The 20,401-nt window shown below is 62.8% G+C and overlaps 1 protein-coding gene across 2 annotated transcripts; it reads right to left on the bottom strand.

Moving 5' to 3' along the window:
- Positions 1–51: 51 nt before the first annotated feature.
- Positions 52–19,788, bottom strand: NSG1 (neuronal vesicle trafficking associated 1). Of its 2 annotated transcripts, XM_059675828.1 has the most exons (5): positions 19,593–19,745; positions 19,141–19,293; positions 17,048–17,164; positions 5,377–5,487; positions 52–1,383 (listed from the first exon to the last, which is right to left on the bottom strand). In XM_059675828.1, the coding sequence occupies exons 2-5, from the start codon at positions 19,267–19,269 to the stop codon at positions 1,183–1,185; spliced, it is 558 nt and encodes a 185-aa protein (XP_059531811.1). In that variant the 5' UTR covers positions 19,270–19,293; positions 19,593–19,745; the 3' UTR covers positions 52–1,182. The 2 variants fall into 2 exon arrangements, with proteins under 2 accessions (XP_059531811.1, XP_059531819.1); XM_059675836.1 differs by lacking the exon at positions 5,377–5,487 and having other exon boundaries at positions 19,593–19,788.
- Positions 19,789–20,401: the final 613 nt, after the last annotated feature.

Raw genomic sequence — 20,401 nt, 5'->3', positions numbered from 1 at the left:
TGACGCGTCCACCAGAAACGACACATTCAAGTAACACGGAAGGAATGGCTGGATGTCGTAGTTCTATTTAATCGTCTTACACACTTATCTAACTGGCAGTTTATAAACATATACTTTAATGTCAAGATTCGGTTGAAACAACATTCTTACAAAGGTTGTGAGTTGAAATGTCATAACTGGACTTGCGAGGTGCCGCCCAGCCCCACCCCAGCCTTTCCTGCCTGCTTCTGACGTCGAAGGAGTTACATCTGGTTCACAAAATTAAGTTAAAGTGCCCTGGCCTCCAGCATTGACGCTTTGGCTTTTCCCACCCAACTATCTGTTTAAAAACTAACTTGCCAATAGGGCCGTTGGTGCGCGAGTATTCACGACAGAAGTGATCAGGGGGGCCAGTGGGCCGCGTTCCTGTTCAACCAACACATCACGAGCAGGACGACTACAGGGACAGGGCGCTCTGCAGCCCGGGCCCAGGTCACCCCTTCCCGAGGGCCCTCCCACCCACTGACTCAACGACATGCACTCGAGCAACACTGGGCCTGACAGTGACCGGGTGGCACACGTCCTCTGCACGGCTTGGCACTGGTGCCGTCTGACGGGAGCGGGAGCACCGCCTGCTCTGAGTGGCTGGGGCATTAGGTCCCAAACAGCCAGGTGTTAAAAGAAGAAATGCCAGCCCTGGCCAGGTGGCTCAGTGGGTTGGAGCGTCAGCCTGCACACCAGCAGGCTGCAGGTTTGATCCCGTCCAGGGCGAGCACTAGAGGACACTGATCCATGTTTCTGCCTCACATCGATGCTTCTCTCTCTCTAAAAATCAATTTTAAAAAGTGTATCCTCAGGTGAGGATTAAAAAAAAAATTCCACAAACACATTATTTGTCTGAAATCCAAACCCCTCGCATGTCCAGTGTAAGTTTGTTTTTTGGCCACATCCAATAAATCGCGGCGCAGCAGCTACGTGAAGGCTCCTCCCGCGGAAAGTGGCGCCAGCCCTCCAGGCAGCGCGGCACACGCCGGGGATCCCCGGGGTGGGCTGCAAGTTATATTTGCAAAGCAGCATTAGCAGACGGAAGCGGTTGCACCATAATGAGTAACCTCTAAATTACCGGTAATTATATTTAGTGAAATGTCCCTCTGAGTCCCTCCGTCGCCTGCAGGTGGCCCCCCGTCAGGAGCTGCCCACCCGCTAGGCTGCCTTCTCCGCGGCCTCGGTCTCCTGCTCCGACAGCTTCTCCTCCGACAGCACAGACATCCAGGGCGACACGGAGCGGGTGATGCTCTGCTTGGCCAGGTTGTAGTGGTTCACCACCGCGTAGAACTTGTCCGGGGAGTGCGGGTCCTGCTCCGCGTAGTAGGCCGCCAGGCCGTTGGGGATGCACTGGGTGTTCTGCAAGACAAGAGGCGCTGAGCCGCGTGGACACGGAGGGGCCAGGGCGTGCAGCCCCGCGTCACCATATGACAGCTGACTTAACAGGCAGGACCGAGGTGCGTGGGCCCCCAGGGCGTGTGTCACTGGGAGCCGGGCCCTCCCACTTCATGAAAGATCTTACGCTAGTTGTCATGTATCTTAAAAACAACAAACCTTTGACACATCCACCAGGAATAGCATTCAAACAGCTGGGCTCTCAGCAGCCTGGGCGGGGGGCGGAGGGGGCGGTTGACAAGCAAAGGAGACCTCAGGCAGGAAGGTGGGGAAGGGGAGGGGGGAGGTGTGGTGAGAGCGAGAGGAGGAGGAAAGGGACGGGAGGGAAAGCACTGGGAGCCGAGGTGAGGCCACACCTGCAGGGCCCGCTGGGCAGTGGGAGTGACCTGCCGCCCACAGCACAGCAGGAGGTCACCCGGACCTCGAGAGGACACGGGCGGGGGGGGGGGGGGCTGTCCCGACAGAGCAGGTCACGTGGGAAATGCTCTCCGGACATTCTGCAGGAGATCGGGCTCCTCCGTGAGCAGCTACTTCCCGGGGAACAAGGAACCGGCAAAGGCAGTGTGTGCATCGCCCAGCGGGCGGGGCTGGGAGCCGGGAGACGCCAGCTCTGGAGACAGGCCTGCGCGTTTCCGAGGTCACGTTCTGAGCCTGCTCCCTCCCTTGAACACGGGCTGTAGTCACGCCTCCCAGGTGCTGCGAGGACTCAGGTCAGGGCGCCGCTCGGGGAGGGAGCCAGGCATGGCCACGGGCCACGGTGGACAGGACAGATAAAGAGCCGCAAGGCGCACCTCGGCGTGAAGCCCTTTCCCCATCCGTGCGTCCTGACCCCGGCCACGCGGGGCTCCGGGAAGTGCAGCATGCCGCCCCGGGGGGCTCTGGTGGTGCCCAGCCTGCACTGCCACCTCCCTCACTGTCCTCACCTGCCGCTCCCTGCACAAGGGCCCACAAGACCACCTGAGGTGGGCAATACCCGCTGAGCAGCGAGCGGGACCGCCAAGCGCCCAGGGTGGGACCAGCAGCCACGTAGGGTGCGGCCCACACCGGAGCTGCAGGAAGAAACTGCTGGAGGCAGCCTGGGCCTGGACCAGTGAGGTCACCCAAGGGAGTGTGTTCCCAGCAGCCCCGCACACATGAGTCCCCACTATCAAGTCTTCCGCACACGCGAGTTCCACCAAGAGAAAGCCGTGTGGCCACGGACAGAGCCAACAGGCATGCCCAGAAGTGAAAGTGTGGGGGCTGGGCCATGTCCCTGCTGTCTCTGAAGCCGGTCTGTGCAACTCGGATCAAAGGGAACCGCGGAAACCTGCCCCCCACACCCCCGGCCACACCCCCGTACATCTCCTCAGACACGTGGCGGGGTCACCCGGAGAGGCCTGCTCAGCAGGACCTCCCCAGGCCCGGAGCACGGCGCCTGCCTGGGGTCCCCCCCCCCAGCTCTGCTGTGCCACCCTGGGGCTGGGGGTCGGCAGGCTCAGCCCAGAGCGTCCTCACCAGTCGGTCAAAGGGGCTCCTCCTCGGGTCCCAGCCCTCAGCCCTGTGGTCCCCCACAGGGAAGAGGGGGCCCAGGCTCGGGGTCACCTGGTTTCTCTGCGTCCTAACACCTGGTAGTTCCCAAGCTGTCCGTATTGGCTGCTGCTGTGAGGTGAGCCCAGGCTGACCCGCCCACACGGTACTCCCAGCACCTCAGGAGACCACACTCAGGAAATAGATGCTGAACAGGGCGTGGCCGGGGCACCGCGACCTCTGCCCGCGTCCTCCTGTGGTAAGTGTCTGGCAGCCCTCGGAGATCTGGGGCAAAGGCCCTGGGAAGCCTGCGCTCAAACATGCAGGAAGGGGCGGAAGGGCCTTTCTCCAGCACTCACCCCTCCCCTTCTCCAGCCTTACCAAGGGCACGGGGCTCGACCAGCAGCTCCCGCCCCCCCCGCCCCCCGGCCGGGTTCTCCAGGAAGGCACCTCCCCATGAGATGCCAGTGGAAAATGCCAGTCCCGAGACAGCTGCAGAGCAATCCCTCGGGGCTGCCGCCACGCGCCCAGGGCTGGCCGTGCGCCAGCATCACCAGGCGGCACCCAGCAGACAGGGCCAAGCAGGGGTCTGCCCCTCCCCCGGCAGGGAGTGTCCCAGCCCCAGGGAGAATGAGCAGAAAGGAGACCCAGACGCCATGGTGGGCTGCTGTCCTATCTGTGAGCCATCTGTCTGGTTGGGGACTGGCCGTCCTCTGTGCACGGGGTCCCCTAAGCCATGGCTCCTGTGGGATCTCTGCCCTCCATGACATCGGCCCTCTGAGTCGCCAGCTCTGACCAGGTGCCACCTCCTGGCCTCCCCTGCCCCCCAGATTCCGTCCAGTCCCATGTGACGCGAGTCTCCCCTCTGTGCCCAGCACACGACCAATCCAGACCCTCATCTCCTGGTCCACAGCAGCAGCCCCCCAGGTCGCCGAGGGACCACCCGTCACGTCCCCTCCTCCAGGGACCTCTGCCTGGCACCCCAGTCTGGCCCCAGCACGCCCTGCCGTCACCTGTGTGGGCTGCTCCCCGCCAACCTCCGGTTCGGCATGCAAGGTCTGCTCAGCTGCTCATGGGTCAGGCCAGCCTTCCCTCCTCACAACTGCCTTTAAACCGGGGGGGGGGGGGGGGGACCTTTTTTTGTCGAGGGCCGTTTGGATATTTATAACATCATCCTCAGGCCATACACAATCATCAACTTAAAAAGCAGCCTGCTGTAGTTGGTCAAACATTTAATTAACTGGCCCTAATGCCTTGGCAGGGCCAGACCAAACAATTTTTTAGGCCTTATATGGCCTGTGAGTCGATGTTCCCCACCCCTGCTTTTTTTTTTGTAAATATATTTTTATTAATTTCAGAGAGGAAGGGAGGGGGGAGAGAGACAGAAACATCAGTGAGAGTCATTGTTCGGCTGCCTCCTGCACGCCCCTCACTGAGGATTGAGCCCACACCCCGGGCCTGTGCCCTTGACTGGAACTGAAACTGGGACCCTTCAGTCACCAGGTCGACGCTCTATCCACTGAGCCAAACCGGCTCCGGCCCCCACCCCTGCTTTAAACCAGGGAGGCTTCTGAGCCTCCAGACAGACTATAAACTCAGCCCTGGCCCAGGGCGTGGACAGGGCTCCCCCCCACCCCATGTTCAGCCCTGCCTGGAGGCGCTTCCCCGGGTCCCTGCACGGCTCCCTCCCGAGCCTCCTGCAAGCCTTGCTCAAAGGTGACCCGTTCTAGAAGCGCCCCATACTGCTTTGCTTGGCGTTTTCCAGTGCTGACAACCCTGTCACTCAGTGTACAACTGCCTCCACGGTTCTTGGGAGAGTCAGGGAGCCTCAGGCAGGCTCCTTCCCCTTGGGCGCCCGCTGTGTTCAGCACCTGGGACAGCAGCCCCCAGGCAGGCAGGCAGGGACCAGTGCCCGTGGGGGAAGGGCGCGTGTGGCCCTATGGAGTCCATAGTATGGGCAGTGCAGTGCCGTGGAGGAGGAAGGGTGCGGGGCCAGGAACCTGGTCCAGCCTGGCCTGCTCCCTGGGCAAGGGCCCTGCATCCCTCACGTCAGCGACACCCAGACTCAAGTGACCCTGTGTGTGTGTGTGTGTCTGGGCTCTCCTGCTGTGATGTCGGCACGCTGGGTGCCATGCATCGGCGTCGTGGAAGGAGGCACCACACCAGCACCGTGAGCACCCAGGAGCGTGGGCCACGACGCAGCAGGCAGACGGGACGCAGTCGGAGCCCTTCTGTGCCAGCCCCGCTCGCACATCCCCGTGGCTGTGGGCAGCCTCCCTCTAGGGGCCTCAGCTTCCCCACACCCTCAGGTGCCCTCCCTTTCTGCGGCCTCCCAGGAGTCTCCTCCCCCGGGTCCCGCCCGCCCTGCCCCACCCCTGCGGGGCCTCCCCCAGGACTTGCCCAGGGACCTGAGTGAGACAGGGGCGGGGTCCCCGGGGGGCGCGGCTTTACCTTGAGGATGAACCCGTCGGGGCAGAGGCGCTCGTACTTGTACACCTTGTAGACGACCAGGAAGACGACGCAGGTGAGGAAGGCCAGGGCGATGAAGACCAGCACGGAGACCTGCGGGCAGGGCGGGCAGACAGATGCACACACGGGTGTCTCTCACACACACACACGCACATGCACACAGGCACAGAGACAGTCACAGTCACACACGCACGCACACGCACACGCAGGCACAGAGACCGTCACAGTCACACACGCACGCACGCACACGCACGCACACGCAGGCACAGAGTCACACACACGCACGCACACGCAGGCACAGAGACAGTCACAGTCACACACACGCACACACACACACACACGCAGGCACAGAGACAGTCACAGTCACACACACACACAGTCTCCGCACACAGACACACCAGCGTGTGCAGAGCTGTCTCGGAAGGAGGTCAGCAGAATCACTTTTCACTGGACAACTTTTCATACCACTTTCATTTCCACCAGACCCATGTGTCACCTTCATTTTGTAAATTAGCTATTTTTAGCATTCCAGGCCCTTCCTTGAGAGCTGCAGGCACAAATATGATTAAGCCTCATGGACACTCAGACACGTGATGGATGGTTGCCCGACTGACTGCCGCCATCACCAGGTGACGCAGCAGCCACCCGCTCATCAGCTGTCCTCAAACGTCTCCTGAGGCCTGGCCGCTGGCCGTGCCCTTGAGCAGGACCAGTGAGCAGGAGCAGCCCCGGGCCCCACCCCTCTGCCCTCCACAGTGTCCCTGCCTGCTCGGTCAGTGTCTGTCCCCATCACAGAGGCCAGTCTCCAGAGCAAGGACACGGCTTCCTTCCCTGCTGCAGGCCGAGTGCCCAGCCTAGCACATAGTATATGCTCAGCTAACGTTTGCAGATAAATGTACACAGCGTGTGGGAAGAGCACAGAGGTGGAAGGTCCTGCCCCAGCTGGGGGACGTGGGGCCTGGGGGACATGACCCTGACCCTGTGCCTGGCACTGGGAGACTGACAGGATGGAGCTGGGGCTGGGTCAGGGGAAGTGCCATCCAATTCCGGGGGCAGGGATACAGCCACCTGGCCCCGGGCAGCCCAGGGAGACTGCAGAGGGAGCTGAGCGTGAGGCTGGGTGACAAAGGAAGTCAAGTTGTCCAGAAATGGGAGGGGCAGTGGCCCCAGGGGCATGTAGCCCCAGAGGGAGCAGCAAGCAGGTTCAGGTCTTTCCAACAAGAGCAGGAACCCTACAGACCAGGAGCTCAGAGGGGCGAGGTAGAAACTCAGCCTCTGCAGCCAGGCTCCGGTCGCTCAGCTCCTCTGGGCTGGGGCTCCTGCCTGCCAATGGCTGGGAGAGGACCCAGCTCCCAGACTGGTGGGAGGGCCGAGGGCCCAATGCACACGGCTGAGGCCAGCACCTGGGCCGGTGGACGCTGCAAAGGAGGGAGGAGGAAGGAGGCGTTTGCTCTTGCACTGCAGCTGTCACCCGTCTTTCCCGCGCTCACTCTGGGAGGTGCAGAGCTGGGCTCTCAGTGCCGACCACACAGCCTCCCCCAAGCCTGCCACCCACCCCACCCGAGCCCCCTCCCACACTCACTCCCTGCGGCTGCTCACCCGAATCTGCCCTGTCGGGGACCCAGCCCCTGCTGCAGCCCTCGGGGCCATGAGGCAGCTTCAGGGGGTCCCCACAGACTAGAGCAGCAGGGCTGCCTCACCCGGGTCTGTCTCGAGAGCTGTACTATAAGCATCTCCTTCGTAACCCTTTATGTTTTGGGTGTTAGTGAGCACCATTACAAAAGGCCCGTGGCACTCGACAAGTTAAGCCCCGTGAGAATACAATCTCAACAAAATCTTAGCAAAGTGAATTCAGCAGCACATTCCACCAATCCTGCACCACAGTGATGGTGACATAGGATGCCCTCCAGGAATGCAAGGATGGCTCAACACCCACAAGCCAGCCACTGTGACAGAGCCCGGTGACAAAACGGAGGATAAAGCAAAGGGTCATCTCAACGGATGCAGAAAAAACATCTGACAGAAGCCAACAAAGTGGGTACAGAGGACACACACCTCAAGATAATAATAACGGTCGTCTAGGTCGTGCCCACAGCTGACATCATACTCAACAGTGAAAAGCTAAGAGCTTCTCCTCTGAGAGCAGGACCAAGACAAGATGCCCCCTCTTGCCCTCTTACTCAACACAGTATTGCAAGTCCCAGCCAGAGCAACTGGGCAAGAAAAAGAAGTAAAGGCCTCCAAATTGGAGAGGAGGAAGCGCAGCCATTTGCAGATGACATGACATTATACACAGAAACCCCTAAAGACTCCACCAAAGCACCGTCAGAATCCCACAACCATTCAGCTAAGGTGCAGAACACAAACTTCCGGTTACAGGTGTCTCGCCCTCTCCGAGAGTCCGCGTTACACCGCTCGGCTCTTACGAAAGACCTGCATCCGTGCCTGCGCTCACGAACGGAAAGCGATCGGAAGAGGATTCACTCTCATGAGCAGAGGGGAAAAGCAGAAAAAGCGCTGCGTCCGTTTTTGCAGCGAGCCAGGACGCAGGCCCCTCCCTCCCCGGCGCAGCAAGAGGGCCCGCGAGCGCCTTCCCCAGAAGCACGCGGCGTCGCAGCATCCAGCCCTGGAGCTGGGGCTGACCGAGCAGCTGGGCGTCGGCTCCACGTGCCCTGTGCGTCCGCCAGCAGGCTGCGGCGGCTATCAGAAAGCCCACGCTCGTCGGGGTGTTACGCTCAGCGTAGAACTGAATGTGATCAGGCACTGCAAGCGCCATGAATGAATAAAGACACCGCGTGAGCCTTGGATTTGGGGTCCTGGAAACGCTCCCGAGTTGTCCATGTAAGTTAACAGTAATCGCCTCTCCGCTTTAGGCCGTTCCAGCTCAGACGGCTCCACAGGAACCTGTGCTTTCAGATCGTGGGGACACTGGCGCGCCTCCCGGGGAGGCGACGTGCAGATGGGGACATAGTGACAACACTGCACTGTGTGTCTGCAGGTCGCTGAGAGAGCAGATCTTAAAAGTTCTCGTCACAAGAAAAAAGAAAAGTGAGGTGACGGATGTTCACTAGACTTAACCGTGGTGACCACTGCAGTGTGTGCGATACTGAACCCTGTGGGCACTTCTGAGCTGATAGAATGCTTCATGTCAATTCCATCTCAACCTCAAACCACACAGAATCCCATCTCCAGTCCTGGGGGGGCATCCTTAAACCTGACCGGGAACGTGGGAGCCTCGTCAGAGTTCGGTTCGGGGCACCCCATCTGTTTAGGCTTAAAAATAGCCGGAGCTTGCCCAGCTGGTGTGGCCCAGTGGTTGGCCATCGACCTATGAACCAGGTCACAGTTTGATTCCCGGTCAGGGCACAGGCCCGGGTTGCAGGCTCGGTCCCCAGTGCGGGGTGTGCAGGAGGCAGCCCATCAATGATTCTTTCTCATCACTGATATTCCTCTCTCTCTCTCTCTCTCTCTCTCTCTCTCTCCTTCTCCCTCTGAAAGCAATAAAAATATTTTTAAAATAATAAAAATAGCCCTAACCAGTTTGGCTCAGTGGATAGAGCGTCGGCCTGCAGACTGAAGGGTCCCGGGTTCGATTCCCGTCAGGGGCATGTACCTTGGTTGCGGGCACATCCCCAGTGGGGAGTGTGCAGGAGGCAGCTGATCGATGTTTCGATCTCATCGATGTTTCTACCTCTCTATCCCTCTTTTTCTCCCTTCCTCTCTGTAAAAAAATCAATAAAATATAAAACAAACTAATAATAATAATAATAGAAATAACCCCAGCTCTCCCCGCGGGCTGTCAGGAACCACTTCCTGGGCCTCCTGGAGCCCGGCCTGAGCCTTCCATCCGGGATCCCAGGCCTCAGGGCCAGGAGCTCATGGAGCTGAGAAGTGAGAGTGGGACAGTCCCCAGAACAGGCAAGGGAGAAGGGCAAGGAAATAAATCCCGGAGTCAGCAGGAGGCAGCGGCGGGCACAGCCCTTCCCTGCAGCCGGTGCCCTCGCTCCCCCTCACTCTGCAAACCCCGGGACCTAGGAAGCTCGCGGTGGGAAGAGGGCGTGGAGTCCCCGTGTGGCTACCTTGGCCCGAGGAGAGGGCCACAGACCTCTCCGGGAGCCCCAGGGCTCAGCACTGGCTCCTGAATCTGCCACCCACCACCTGCCAGGCGAGTGACAGCAGGTGGCCCGCACACCTCACCTCTACGAGGGGTGTATCAGGAGAATGACACGTGTACCAGGAGAATGACGGGTGTACCAGGAGAATGACACGTGTACCAGGAGAATGACACGTGTACCAGGAGAATGACACGTGTACCAGGAGAATGACGGGTGGACAGCATGGATCAGGAGAACTGTGTTCCCCCCGAATCACAGAAGTCCTACCAGGCACCTGTGACTGACTTTATTTGGAATTGGGGTCTTTGCAGCTGTGATGAAGTTGAGGTTATCAGGGTGGGCCTAACCCACAGCTTTAAACCGCCCCGCAGTGCAGGGCCCGGGGAGGGTCCCCCGTGCGTGTGCCAGGCGCATCCCTGCCTGAGGCACTACACATGGGACTGTACATTCGAAGGAAACCAGCCGTCCTGAGCCCCTCCTCACCCTCCACAAAGCCAGTCCCCGGGTAAGGATTCGAAACACGCACGTGTCCTCGGTCAAATGACCTTCCGTTCGGGGGCCAGCCCGCCCGATGGGGCTGAGCAGCCTCCTCCACAGATGGCGTGGGGACACTGGGTATCTTCGTGCAGAAGAATGACACTGGCCCCTCCCCGCCCACCACACACGGAATAAAGCCCCGAATCTGAAAGCTAAAGCCATGAAACTCTTAGGAAAAAATCGTAAGAATTAAATCTTCACGACCTTGGATTTGGTGCCTCAGACATGACACCCAACGCACACGCCACAACAAACATAAGTCAATGTGCTCCCCCCGGATTAAGCGGCTGTGTGCACGGATGAACCGTGGCAAGCAAGGGAGAGGACACCCGCCGACGGCAGAGGACGTGCCACGGGCTGCGGGTCCGTGTCCAGACGTACGAGGAGCTCCCACAGCTCCACCCGCAGACAACCGGGCCTTGAGAACGGAAAGGCCGTAAAGCGGACACCTCTCCAAAGAAGGGAGCACGTGGCCACGGAAAACATCGGCCGTTAGGGACCGTGGCCGCAGCAAGGAGTCAGCACGGAACGGCTGTGACAAACCCACAGGGAAGGGACCGGCCAGGTGAGGCGTGGGGGACGCGCCCCCGCCTCGCGGTGAGCAGGTGGAAGGTGCCGCTGCCGCGGAGCCCGCCCCTCCACCTGCTAACGGGAAACCCCCACGTGAGGGACAGTCCCACTCCCGGAAATAACCCGAAACCGCTGGAAACAGGCGTCCAAACAGAAACCTGAACACGCACGCCCACTGCCCCGCGGGCACACGGCCAGAGGCGGGAACAACTCACGCGTCCACCGCGGACCAGGGATACACAGGGCGGCCGCCCGTGCGGTGGAACTCGCCTCGGCGTGCAAAGGCAGCGGCTGACCCTGATCCACACGGACGGGCCTTGGAGACACGACGCTGTGGCTCCGTTTCCATGAAGTGTCCGGAGCAGGGACCCGGAGGCGGAAAGGTGGGCGCTGCCTGGGGCTGGGGACAGCGCTGAGGGCAGACACCCTGCAGACGCAGCAGCCGTCACCGGGACACCGTAAAGGCACACCGAGTGCCATGTACGTTTTACCACAATTTCTGACAACGGGGAGGCCGGTGGCAGGGCTGAGAGGTCAGGACCAGACGACGAGCCCAGCCAGAGCGGCCCTGCCGGGGGCAAGAGCGGGCTCAGTGTTTTCTGGAAAGAACAGCCAGAAACGGGTCGCAAACAGGACGTGGGCCATGGGTGCCCGGGACAGGGAGTCTGTGAGGAGGGAATGTGTCCCAGGTGCTCGGCAGTCCCGGCTGACGGCTCGTGCCCGGGCACCCCAAGGGCCTGTGCCCACGGTCACCCAGCCTGCCCGTCTGGGCCCCACAGCTCACGAGGAGGGCCTGGCCCGGAACAGCCCTGCGTGTCCACGAGCTGGGAGGAGGCTCCGTCCTACAGAGGAGGGACTCGGGCGGCAGTGACCTGGCTGTGTCCCCGTCGACCTTTCTAGCCGGGGTCTCCCCTCCTCCCGGGGGCCTGCGGGGTGACTGCCCAGGGGGTGGGAGCCCTGATGTCTGCAGCTGCGGGTGCAGGGGCCAGAGCCGGTGGGCTCGGTGTCGGAGGGACTGGGTCCCAGTCTACTTCCACCCTGGCTGCTCCTTGACCACTCGGACCATAATCCCCTACAACAGTGGTTCTCAGCCTTCTGGCCCTTTAAATACAGTTCCTCATGTGGGGACCCAGCCATAAAGTTATTTTCGTTGCTACTTCATCACTGTCATGTTGCTACGGTGATGAATCGTCATGTAAATATCTGATACGCAGGATGGTCTTAGGCGACCCCTGTGAAAGGGTCGTTCGACCACCAAAGGGGTCGCGACCCACAGGTTGAGAACCGCTGCCCTAAAACCTCAGGACAGCAAGCTCGACCCTGGAGAAGCTGGGCCCGAGGGACGCCGTGGGGATGGCGGCTGGGCTGTCCGCACTCGGGGGAGGGGAAGGAAACGTGCCTGTCCGCTGAGCAACGCAGTAAAAAATCCTGAGAAAATAAGACGGAGCCTGGTCCCGTCCAGGGTTTGCAGCGGTTTACCTACAAGTTTTAGGTAACCCGCCCAAAGGCGAGCACAGACCACTCATTTTCCCTCCTGGATGGAGCCCCACTCAACCGCTGGGCCAGGACACGTGGGCTCTGCACCCTCCAGCCGGCACCGCGTCCCCCGGCAGCTAGCGGAGGTTGGGGTGTCCAGCCGCACCCTGAGGGGCTCTGGGGCACGGCTGACTGCTGTTCGTGAATATTTAACAGATGCGGCTTGAACACGCCCGGGGCTACCTGAGAGGGGGCTCAGGGTCATTAAGGATGCGAGGGGAAGATGCCAACCACCCCGATGACGCCTTTGTGAAGGTGCACAGGGCCCCCCACTGCAGCATCGAGTGCCAGCAATGGCTTTGGCTGGTTTGGCTCAGTGGATAGAGCGTCCGCCTGTGGACTGAAGGGTCCCAGGTTCAATTCCGGGCAAGGGCATATGCTCAATCCCCAGTAGGGGGTGTGCAGGAGGCAGCCGATCAATGATTCTCTCTCATCACTGATGTTTCTCTCTCTCTCTCCCTCTCCCTTCCTCTCTGAAATCAATAAAATGTATTTTTTTAAAAAGAAGTGCCAACAATGGGGACCATCCACACCAACATGGTCTCTCCTTCTAGAACACTCTCCCACTCTGGGCGGACTGTGAAAGACATTCACGCAAGGCAAGGCCGACCTTGGAATCTCATCACAGCCCGAAGGCGACGTTGCAGGGGTGGGCGGGGAGGGGTGTGGTTGGCTCACCCAGGACCACAGCTCACAGAGAGGGGGCGTGCGGCCGGGAGGCAGCCACAAAGCACAAAGGGGTTGGCGAGCCCTGCGACCTGCCTTTGACCCGCCCAGTCATGGCCCCGGCATCATCCGAGGAGGGAGGGCATAGAGGTGGGAGGGCATCGCGGGAGGGCATCGTCCGAGGCGGGAGGGCGGGGAGCAGCAGCCCCCAGCAGCACCGACAGGCCGCCCCGCGGGGGCGAGTGCAGACGGCAATTAAAAAAGGTTTATTCTCGGCACAAACACACCTCCAGCTAAAGAAACACGGCTTTTCTGGTTGACGCTGACGTCCTCGGGAGCCTAGACACCTGGCCGCCGCGGGGGACGCGTCCTGCAAGCCCAGAGTGGCCGAGCCTCAGGAAGCCCTGTCCCCAGCCAGCAGTTACCTAGCAACCAGCCTAGCAACCTGGCGGCCACGGGATCCATCCCCGAGTGATCACCCTGCAGTAACGGCCGGAGGGCATCAGGTCTCGAGGATGCCAACCGGAGGACAAAGGACCAGGCTCAAGCCACGGTTTAGGGACAAAGGGGACGCGATTGACTTGTTGCTTTGCAGCTGAGAGGCAGTTTCTCTCTCTCTCTTTCTTTCTCTCTCTCTCTCTCTCTCACACACACACACACACACACACACACACACACACACACACACACGGGCGGAGAGTGAGGTGACAGCGGGGCTGGCGACACACACCAGGGGCCAGCACCAAGAGGATGAGGAAGAGGGGCGCCCGGCGTCAGAAAGGGCCTCCCCCTCCCCGCCCTGGCCGGTTTGGCTCAGTGGATAGAGCATTGGCCCTGGGACTGAAGGATCTCAGGTTCGATTCCGGTCAAGGGCATGTAACTCAGTTGCAGGCTCAACCCTGGCCCTGGCAGAAGCACATGTGGGAGGCAACCAATCGATGAGTCTCTCTCACATCGATGTCTCTCCCTCCCTCGCTCACCCCCCCCCCCCCCGTTTCCAGTCTCTCTAAAAATCAATGGGAAAATATCCTGGGGTGATGATTAACAACAAGAAAAAAAGGAGCACCCCCCAGGGGAGTGCCTTCAGAGAGGCCAGAAACAGAGCGGCTGTAAAAGGCCAAGAGAATGTTCCGGAAGGGCGAGCACCCAGCCCTCCGAGTCTGCCCTGACCTGGGGCTAGGACGCACTCCGTCCACAGGGATCCTAGAGAGCGGGCGGCAGGGCACCCTCCCGGGGCCGGGCCCCTGTGCTTGTCCCCCTGGCAGGTGCGCAGGGAGCAGCCAGGTAACCCCTTTGGAGCAAGGCAGGCGGTGCACCTGTGTGAGCCCCGCCGTGGGCCTCCTGGTCCGACTGGCCGCTCGCTGACCCTGTGGCCCCGGGCGGGTCACGGCCCCACTGGGTGAGGAGCGATACCGCCTGTGAGGGGCTCACACGCACGCGAGGCCCGGGGGGCTCTACGGGGCCCACTCGCCTCGCCTCCCCGAGCGCTGAGCCAGGCAGCCTGAGAGTCACCAGCAAGGGTTCCGCTGGGACTGGGGATTCGGCGCCGAGGGGAAGGCGTCGGGCAGGGGATGCGCCCCCACCAGGATCCGGCACCTTCGTTTCTGGCTGATGCGGCCACGGGGGCCGAAATGCCGATTCCACTCCCAGGGGCCTTCACTTCAAAGGCCCCCACGGACCTCGCCAGGACCCCGTCGCAGGCCTCCCACCAGGAGAGCCAGGGCGAGGACAGCCCCTCAGAGGGGGGGCCAGGGCCGTGACGGGGCAGGAAGGTACGGGAGGGCCCGGGGGCCCGGGGAGGCCACCCACCTGGAGGCGCGCAGGACGGTGACCTGGTTCTGTGGGGCTCACCGTCGGTGTCAAGTCAGCAAAGGGGAGGGTCCCTAGAGCAGGACCGTCACCCCAAGGGGGCCTGGTGAGAGCTCCCCGGCAAACGGGGCTCCAGTAGGCACGTGACCTCGGCTGGCCCAGCCAGGGACAGGCTGCCTGGGGCGGGGTCAAGGTCTGCCTCAGTGTCCCCTCCACTGTACAACGGAGACATCACGGGCACACGTCACCAGGTGTTTGGGGCGGAATGAGATAATCCGTGGAACAGGCTGGACCCGGCGCGTGGCTCACGAGCACCCCTCAAGGTTAGATCTGTGGCGGCCTCACCCGGGCAGTGGGAACACCAGGGCGAGTCCATCCCCGGGGCTTCCGGGGGGCGGTGATGCCCGAGCTGGAAGGGGAGGCCGGGAGGTGCGTGTGGCAGGAGGTTGGTGGCTAGGCCCTGGGCCCACAGGCAGGGAGTCGTGGGGAGCACCCCAGCCCCCGCTGGGCACCACCTGGGACTCAACAGCTTCATCTGTAAAAGGGGCTCGTGACACCCCCTTGGGGTGGCTGTGCATCGGTGCTGGGCGCCTGAACACGCGTGGCCCGCTCGCTACGAGGCGGGGGGATGGGCTCCCTGCTGCGCGGGTGCTGAGCTCCGACTGCACGCATTGCCTCCTTCACGTTGGGAGCAGAGAAAAGGCAGGCTCTGGCACTGCGGGCCGGTCCCCTGGGACGGGCACAGGCCTCTGAGGTCCTCTGCGCCCAGGCTCTGGGCAACCGGAGCCAGGTAACCACCGGGGGACCGGTGGGGCTGCCGAGCGCCTGGTGCTGAGGTGCGTCACCCATGCCCTCAACAAGGGGCCTGGGGACCCGCACCAGCTGAACGTGTGGGAAAGGCACCCGCGAGGGACCCGGCGCTGGGGGACCGCCTGGCACCAGGGACACTCGGCAGATGAAGGGACAGCCATTCAGTGCCTGCCCCCGCCCCATGGATCTAACATGCCGGCGCTGGGAGAGGCGACGGGCCAACCGGGGGTGGGAAACCCAGACAGACTCAGGTGTGCCAGGGGCTGGTGGCCGTGGTGACCTTCAAATCCAGGTCATGTCTGCCTCAACCGGGAGACGGTCCCAGGGCACAGCAGGGGCAGCAGGTGAGGCCAAGCCGCTGGCCAGGGAGACAGAGGGGTGCTGACCCCGGCTCAGCAACCTGGTCCCGTAATGAACCGCACAGCCAGCCAGCAGCTGTCGGAGCACCAGCCACAGGCCCTCCTTAGACCACAGGGGCCACGGCCGCAGACCGCTCGGGGCCCCAACTTCCCCACCTGCAGGGTGGACCTCCTCGAAGCACTTACCTCGGGGAGGGCTGTGGGAGGAGATGAGTCTACACGGAAACACCCCGTCCCCCAGCAACTCTGATGGGACCCCTGGACTGGGCAGGCCTCTGAAGCGCTTTTCTCCACCCAGTGAGCAGCGTGGAGGGACGGGAGGGGGAGGGATTTCAGATCACTGGCCAAGCCCCCTCATCTCCTCTGGTTTCCATCTCAACTATTAACCAACCCCAGGGCTGCCGGAGCTGGGACAGGACTCCACGTGCAGACACTCAGCACAGAGCTCACGAGTCCAGGAGAGCGCGAGGAGGCCACCCTGCAGGGCCAGGCGACGCCTTTCCATCCAGTGAGAGCCACCCTTTCACCATCTGGGTTTCCCAAAGAGCAGGTTTCCAGATCAGCACCCGAACGTGTCCCTCAAGCAGCACAGCAGTGTGCACGCTCAGAGCACCCCAGGCCTGGGGGGGACCCACGGTTCAGCAGCTGGGCCTCCCTGGGAAACCACCCAGGGCAACGCTTCCCTCCCCAAGTGAGCACGTCCGGAGGGCCGCCCAGCCTCACCCTCCACACCGTGTAAGCGAGGTGGGCGGCAAGGAGGGGCTGACACAGAGCTCTAGGCCCTGGCTCTGCCACACGAAGCGTGGCTGCTCTGTGCCTCGATCTCCCCAGCTGCAAAATGGGTCATCCCGACAGTACCGCCCTCGGGGGGCTGTGTGGATGAGCTGGCGCAAGTGAGGGCGCGGTCTGTGTCGGGCAGGGAATACGGGCAACAGTCACCCTCCTGCTACTCCTCCTTCCGGACTGTGGGGTCAGTGTTCCTGCTTGCTGAGTGGTTTTCACGTTTATGACCTTTGTCTAAAGGAGGGTTTAGGGGTGGGTTTCCCCATTATTAAAACTAAGTCACACGTGACCATTTAGGAAGATGAAGTTTTTTAAACCACCAGTGGTTTGGCGCAGCTGGGTCAGCCCAGATCCGTCCTGTCCGGCGCCTGCCCAGGTCATCGCTGCGGCTCGGGACCCTCCCAAGGCCCAGCAGCGCCTCGCCCCCCCCCTCCGCCCCCCCCGCACCCCCCCCCCCCCGCCACTCACCTTGAACCTCTCGGACATGCTCTCGGTGACACTGACCGTGAACTCGGCGATCTTGTGGACGCGCCCTTTGCCTTTCTTGCGGTCGGGCTCGTAGTCAGTCTTAGTTTTCACGACCACCTTGCCCAGGAAAGAAGCAAACGTGCGGTCGGGGGCAGCCAGGGGCCTCGGACACACCTGCCCCAAGAGGGTGCTCGCGCCCAAGGCCCCCACTCCGCCAGGAAGCGCCTCACGGGCAGAACCAGAACCGCCACCAACTCCAGGCCATCCCTCGGTGCCAGGCCTTGCAGAGAAGTGACCAGTGATCCTGACAGCAGCCCCGGAGGACGGTGGGAACTGAGGGACGGGAGGTTAGGCTCATGGGCCGAGGCCACTCGGCCAGCAGGTGCCGGCTGGCAGGCCTCGGCCGGACTCCCGACTCCAGGCGCAGGGCCTGTCCACCGCCCAGTGACCTTGGGCACGTCCTGTATGTAACTGAGACTCAGTTTCCTCATCTGTGACCTCAGGAATCTCCGAGACCAGCACTCAGTCCCTGCTCGAGCCCTATCTCTGGGCGTCCCTGCCAGGTGCCCCCTTTGTCTGAACAGGCCCGGAGATGGGAGTCATTACCGGCCCAGGCCACTCCATTGGTTGTCCGGGACGTCCTAACCTATATGACCTCCTCCCTGATAGAGCCAACTGTTTACCACACGGTCCTGGAATGGAACAGACTGAGGGAGAAAGAGGAGGGCCCGGCTAAGGGGAGGGGGCTGCCTGACAGGCTGCCTCGGGCACGGCGGTCCTGGCACAGGCCGCTGCTCGGGGTGAGGCGGGAGGGCGAGGTGGGGGCAGCGGGGCCAGGCTGTGCTAACCGGGCAGGCGTGATGCCTGGACAGGGCTGGGGAGCTCGGAGGCTGAGGCCTCAGGCAGCCGGCCCCTCCGGCCAGGCCTCTCCTCGACCATCAGGGCCCCAGTGGCACCCGGTGGCCAGGTGCACGGGCGTGGCCTTCCTCCCCTTAAACACCTGTGCCGCCCTCGCTCCTGCCCGCCCCATCCTGACAGACAATACAGCTGGGGACCGGCCCCCGCGGGAGGGCTGCGCGACCCCAAAGAGGACCCACTGGCAGTAAAGGGGTGGTCTGGAAGCGAGGACCCCCCCAAGGAACCCCCATCCCCACGGCCGCCACCAACATGCCCAGGAAACAGCCAAGCCCCAGCCAGAACCTCCTCCCCAGGGACTCAATGACACAGTAAATGCAAATGTTCGTCGCTGGGAACGGAGTGTGCTCACTCCCGGCCGGGGCCGTGCTGTGCCCGTGGCCGTGCAGTGGCCTTGCCCATGGCCGTGCTGTGCCCATTGCCTGCTGTGCCCGTGGCCCAGGTGGTCTGAAGCAGCAGCAAGGGGGTGAGAATGGATATTGGTTTATTGTTTCAGGTGCGAGTTTTACAAGTGTGTCGACTTTTAAACATCCTATTTACCTGTTTAAGTGTTAATTCCTGCAAACAGTGTCCCTAATGAACACAAATCACTTGACTGGATGCTGCATGCAACAAAAGACAGGGTTCTGTCAATTCAGGGAAAAGCCACCTCTGGCTGCACTAACACTGAGGGGCGTGTGCTCGAGATTCCACAAAGGAACAAAGGAGGAGGTGGAAGCCGGAGCACAGCCCGCAGCATCCTCAGCGCCCCGAGGGGTGGGGGGTGGGGGGGGACTCAGCCCCTGGGAGCCCCCCCCCACCCGGCCTCCCCTCCGCAAAGGGGCAAATCCGGCTGAATCGGAACCTCCGGGGGAGGCACAAGCGGCAGCGGCGCCGCGCTCACCCCAGACCCAGAGCCCCGGGCACCGCGGGGCAGGGGCAGGGGCAGGGGCAGGGCTGGGTGGCAGCCTTGGGGCCAGGGCACCTCGGACAAGACGCCCACGGAAACCAGGAAGGGGCCTTTCTGGGCGCTCGGCTGTCCTCAGGGTCCGGACCCCCGACCCGGAACCCCCATCCTGGGGGTGGGGTCCTCCCGCCCCACTTCGCGTCCCCAGCGCACGCGGCGGGTTTCCTTTGTTGCAGCCGCCGCCCGAGATTTGGGGTTTGCACCCGGCAGCGCGGGGTGCGGGGCCTCTCACCTTATCCGGGGGCGGGAACTGCAGCTGATTGACATCGAGGGGCGTCATCAGGGGGATGGTGTCGAAGCCATCCTCCAGCAACGCCTGCTTGGCGCCCTTCTCCGCGAAATTGTTCCCCAACTTCACCATGGTTCCGGGGCCCCGAGGCTGCGCCTGCGGAGGGGCGGGCGGGAGTCACCGCGAGGGGCGCGCACCGCTGTCCCCCGATCGCCAGCTCCCCCCTTCCCCGGGGAGGGGTGCGGGGCGCGGCGGTCGAGGCCCGGGCGGGGGGGCTGTCTTTACAGATTCAGGCCCCGCGGGAGGGTGAAGGGCGCTGCCTCTGCCGGCGAGTCTACGCGTCCCCGGTCCTGGCGCCGCAGCGCCTGGAGACCCCCTCCCGCCTGGGGAGACCCGCAACCCCCGAGCCCGCCCCGACGGAAAGGGCCCGGCCCGGGCCCCGCCGCCCCACTCACCGCGCCGGCTCCCGCAGGTCAGGCTCCCGCAGGTCTGGGCTCCGACCCGCTCCGCGCTCCGCGTCCCGGCTCTGCTCGCAGCAATGGCGGAGGCGGCGCGCGCGGCCGTGCGGGAGCGAGCGATTGGGCTCGGCGCCCCCCTCCCCTCCCCTCCCCTCGCTCCCGCCTCCCTTCCTGCCGCTCCCGGGGGTGCGGTGCGCGGGTGAGTGTGCGCGTGTGGCCGGGCGCCCCCCGCCTTGACGCAGCGCGCGCCCGACGCACAAAGGAGCTCGGGGCGGGCGGGGATGGGGCGCTCCCGGGGGACCCCACGCTGCAAACTGGAGGGGAGGGGAGGGGAGAGGCGAGCAGGGGGAAGGGAGCGCTTCCCGCTGGGGAGTCGCAGCGGCGAAGGGCACCCCGGAGCTGGGGGCCGGGGATGCGGGACGTGGAAAGAGGGCTGCGCAACCCTGGGGCGGTGCCCGGGGCGCAAGGCGAGTCGTAGCGGAAAATGGGGGGATATCCTAGGGATGGAGTGACCCCCGAAAGTGGGGGAGGGTGCCCCGTCTGCAGCCGCTCCGACGGGGAGGGAGGGGTCTTGAAGGATGTGAAAGGTTTGGGGCGATTACAGGAGGCGGAGGGAGGCGGCAGGACCCGAGCGCTCCCTCGGTGCGCAGCTGGGTGGGGAGGAGGCAACAAAGAGGGCGCGTCCCTGTGTAGAGGGGGCACCGATGGGAGAGGAGTGGGCCGGGTTAGGTGGTGCAGGGTGGGGGGCGCTCTTCGGAGCGGGGGACGGCCGCCCCGGGTAGAGAGACGGAGGGTGTTCAGGGCAA

Source organism: Myotis daubentonii, chromosome 1 (assembly GCF_963259705.1).
Source record: "Myotis daubentonii chromosome 1, mMyoDau2.1, whole genome shotgun sequence".
Lineage (NCBI taxonomy): Eukaryota > Metazoa > Chordata > Mammalia > Chiroptera > Vespertilionidae > Myotis > Myotis daubentonii.
The sequence above is the reverse complement of the archived record's forward strand: the minus strand, read 5'-3'. Positions and strand labels throughout refer to the sequence as shown.

Excerpts from the sequence above, each read along its gene's own strand:
- NSG1 (XM_059675828.1), bottom strand. The coding sequence starts at position 19,269 with ATGGTGAAGTTGGGGAACAATTTCGCGGAGAAGGGCGCCAAGCAGGCG. Across the intron at positions 17,165-19,140 it reads AGTTCCCGCCCCCGGATAAG|GTGGTCGTGAAAACTAAGAC; the intron begins GTGAGAGGCCCC and ends TTCCTGGGCAAG. Across the intron at positions 5,488-17,047 it reads GCATGTCCGAGAGGTTCAAG|GTCTCCGTGCTGGTCTTCAT; the intron begins GTGAGTGGCGGG and ends CCCTGCCCGCAG.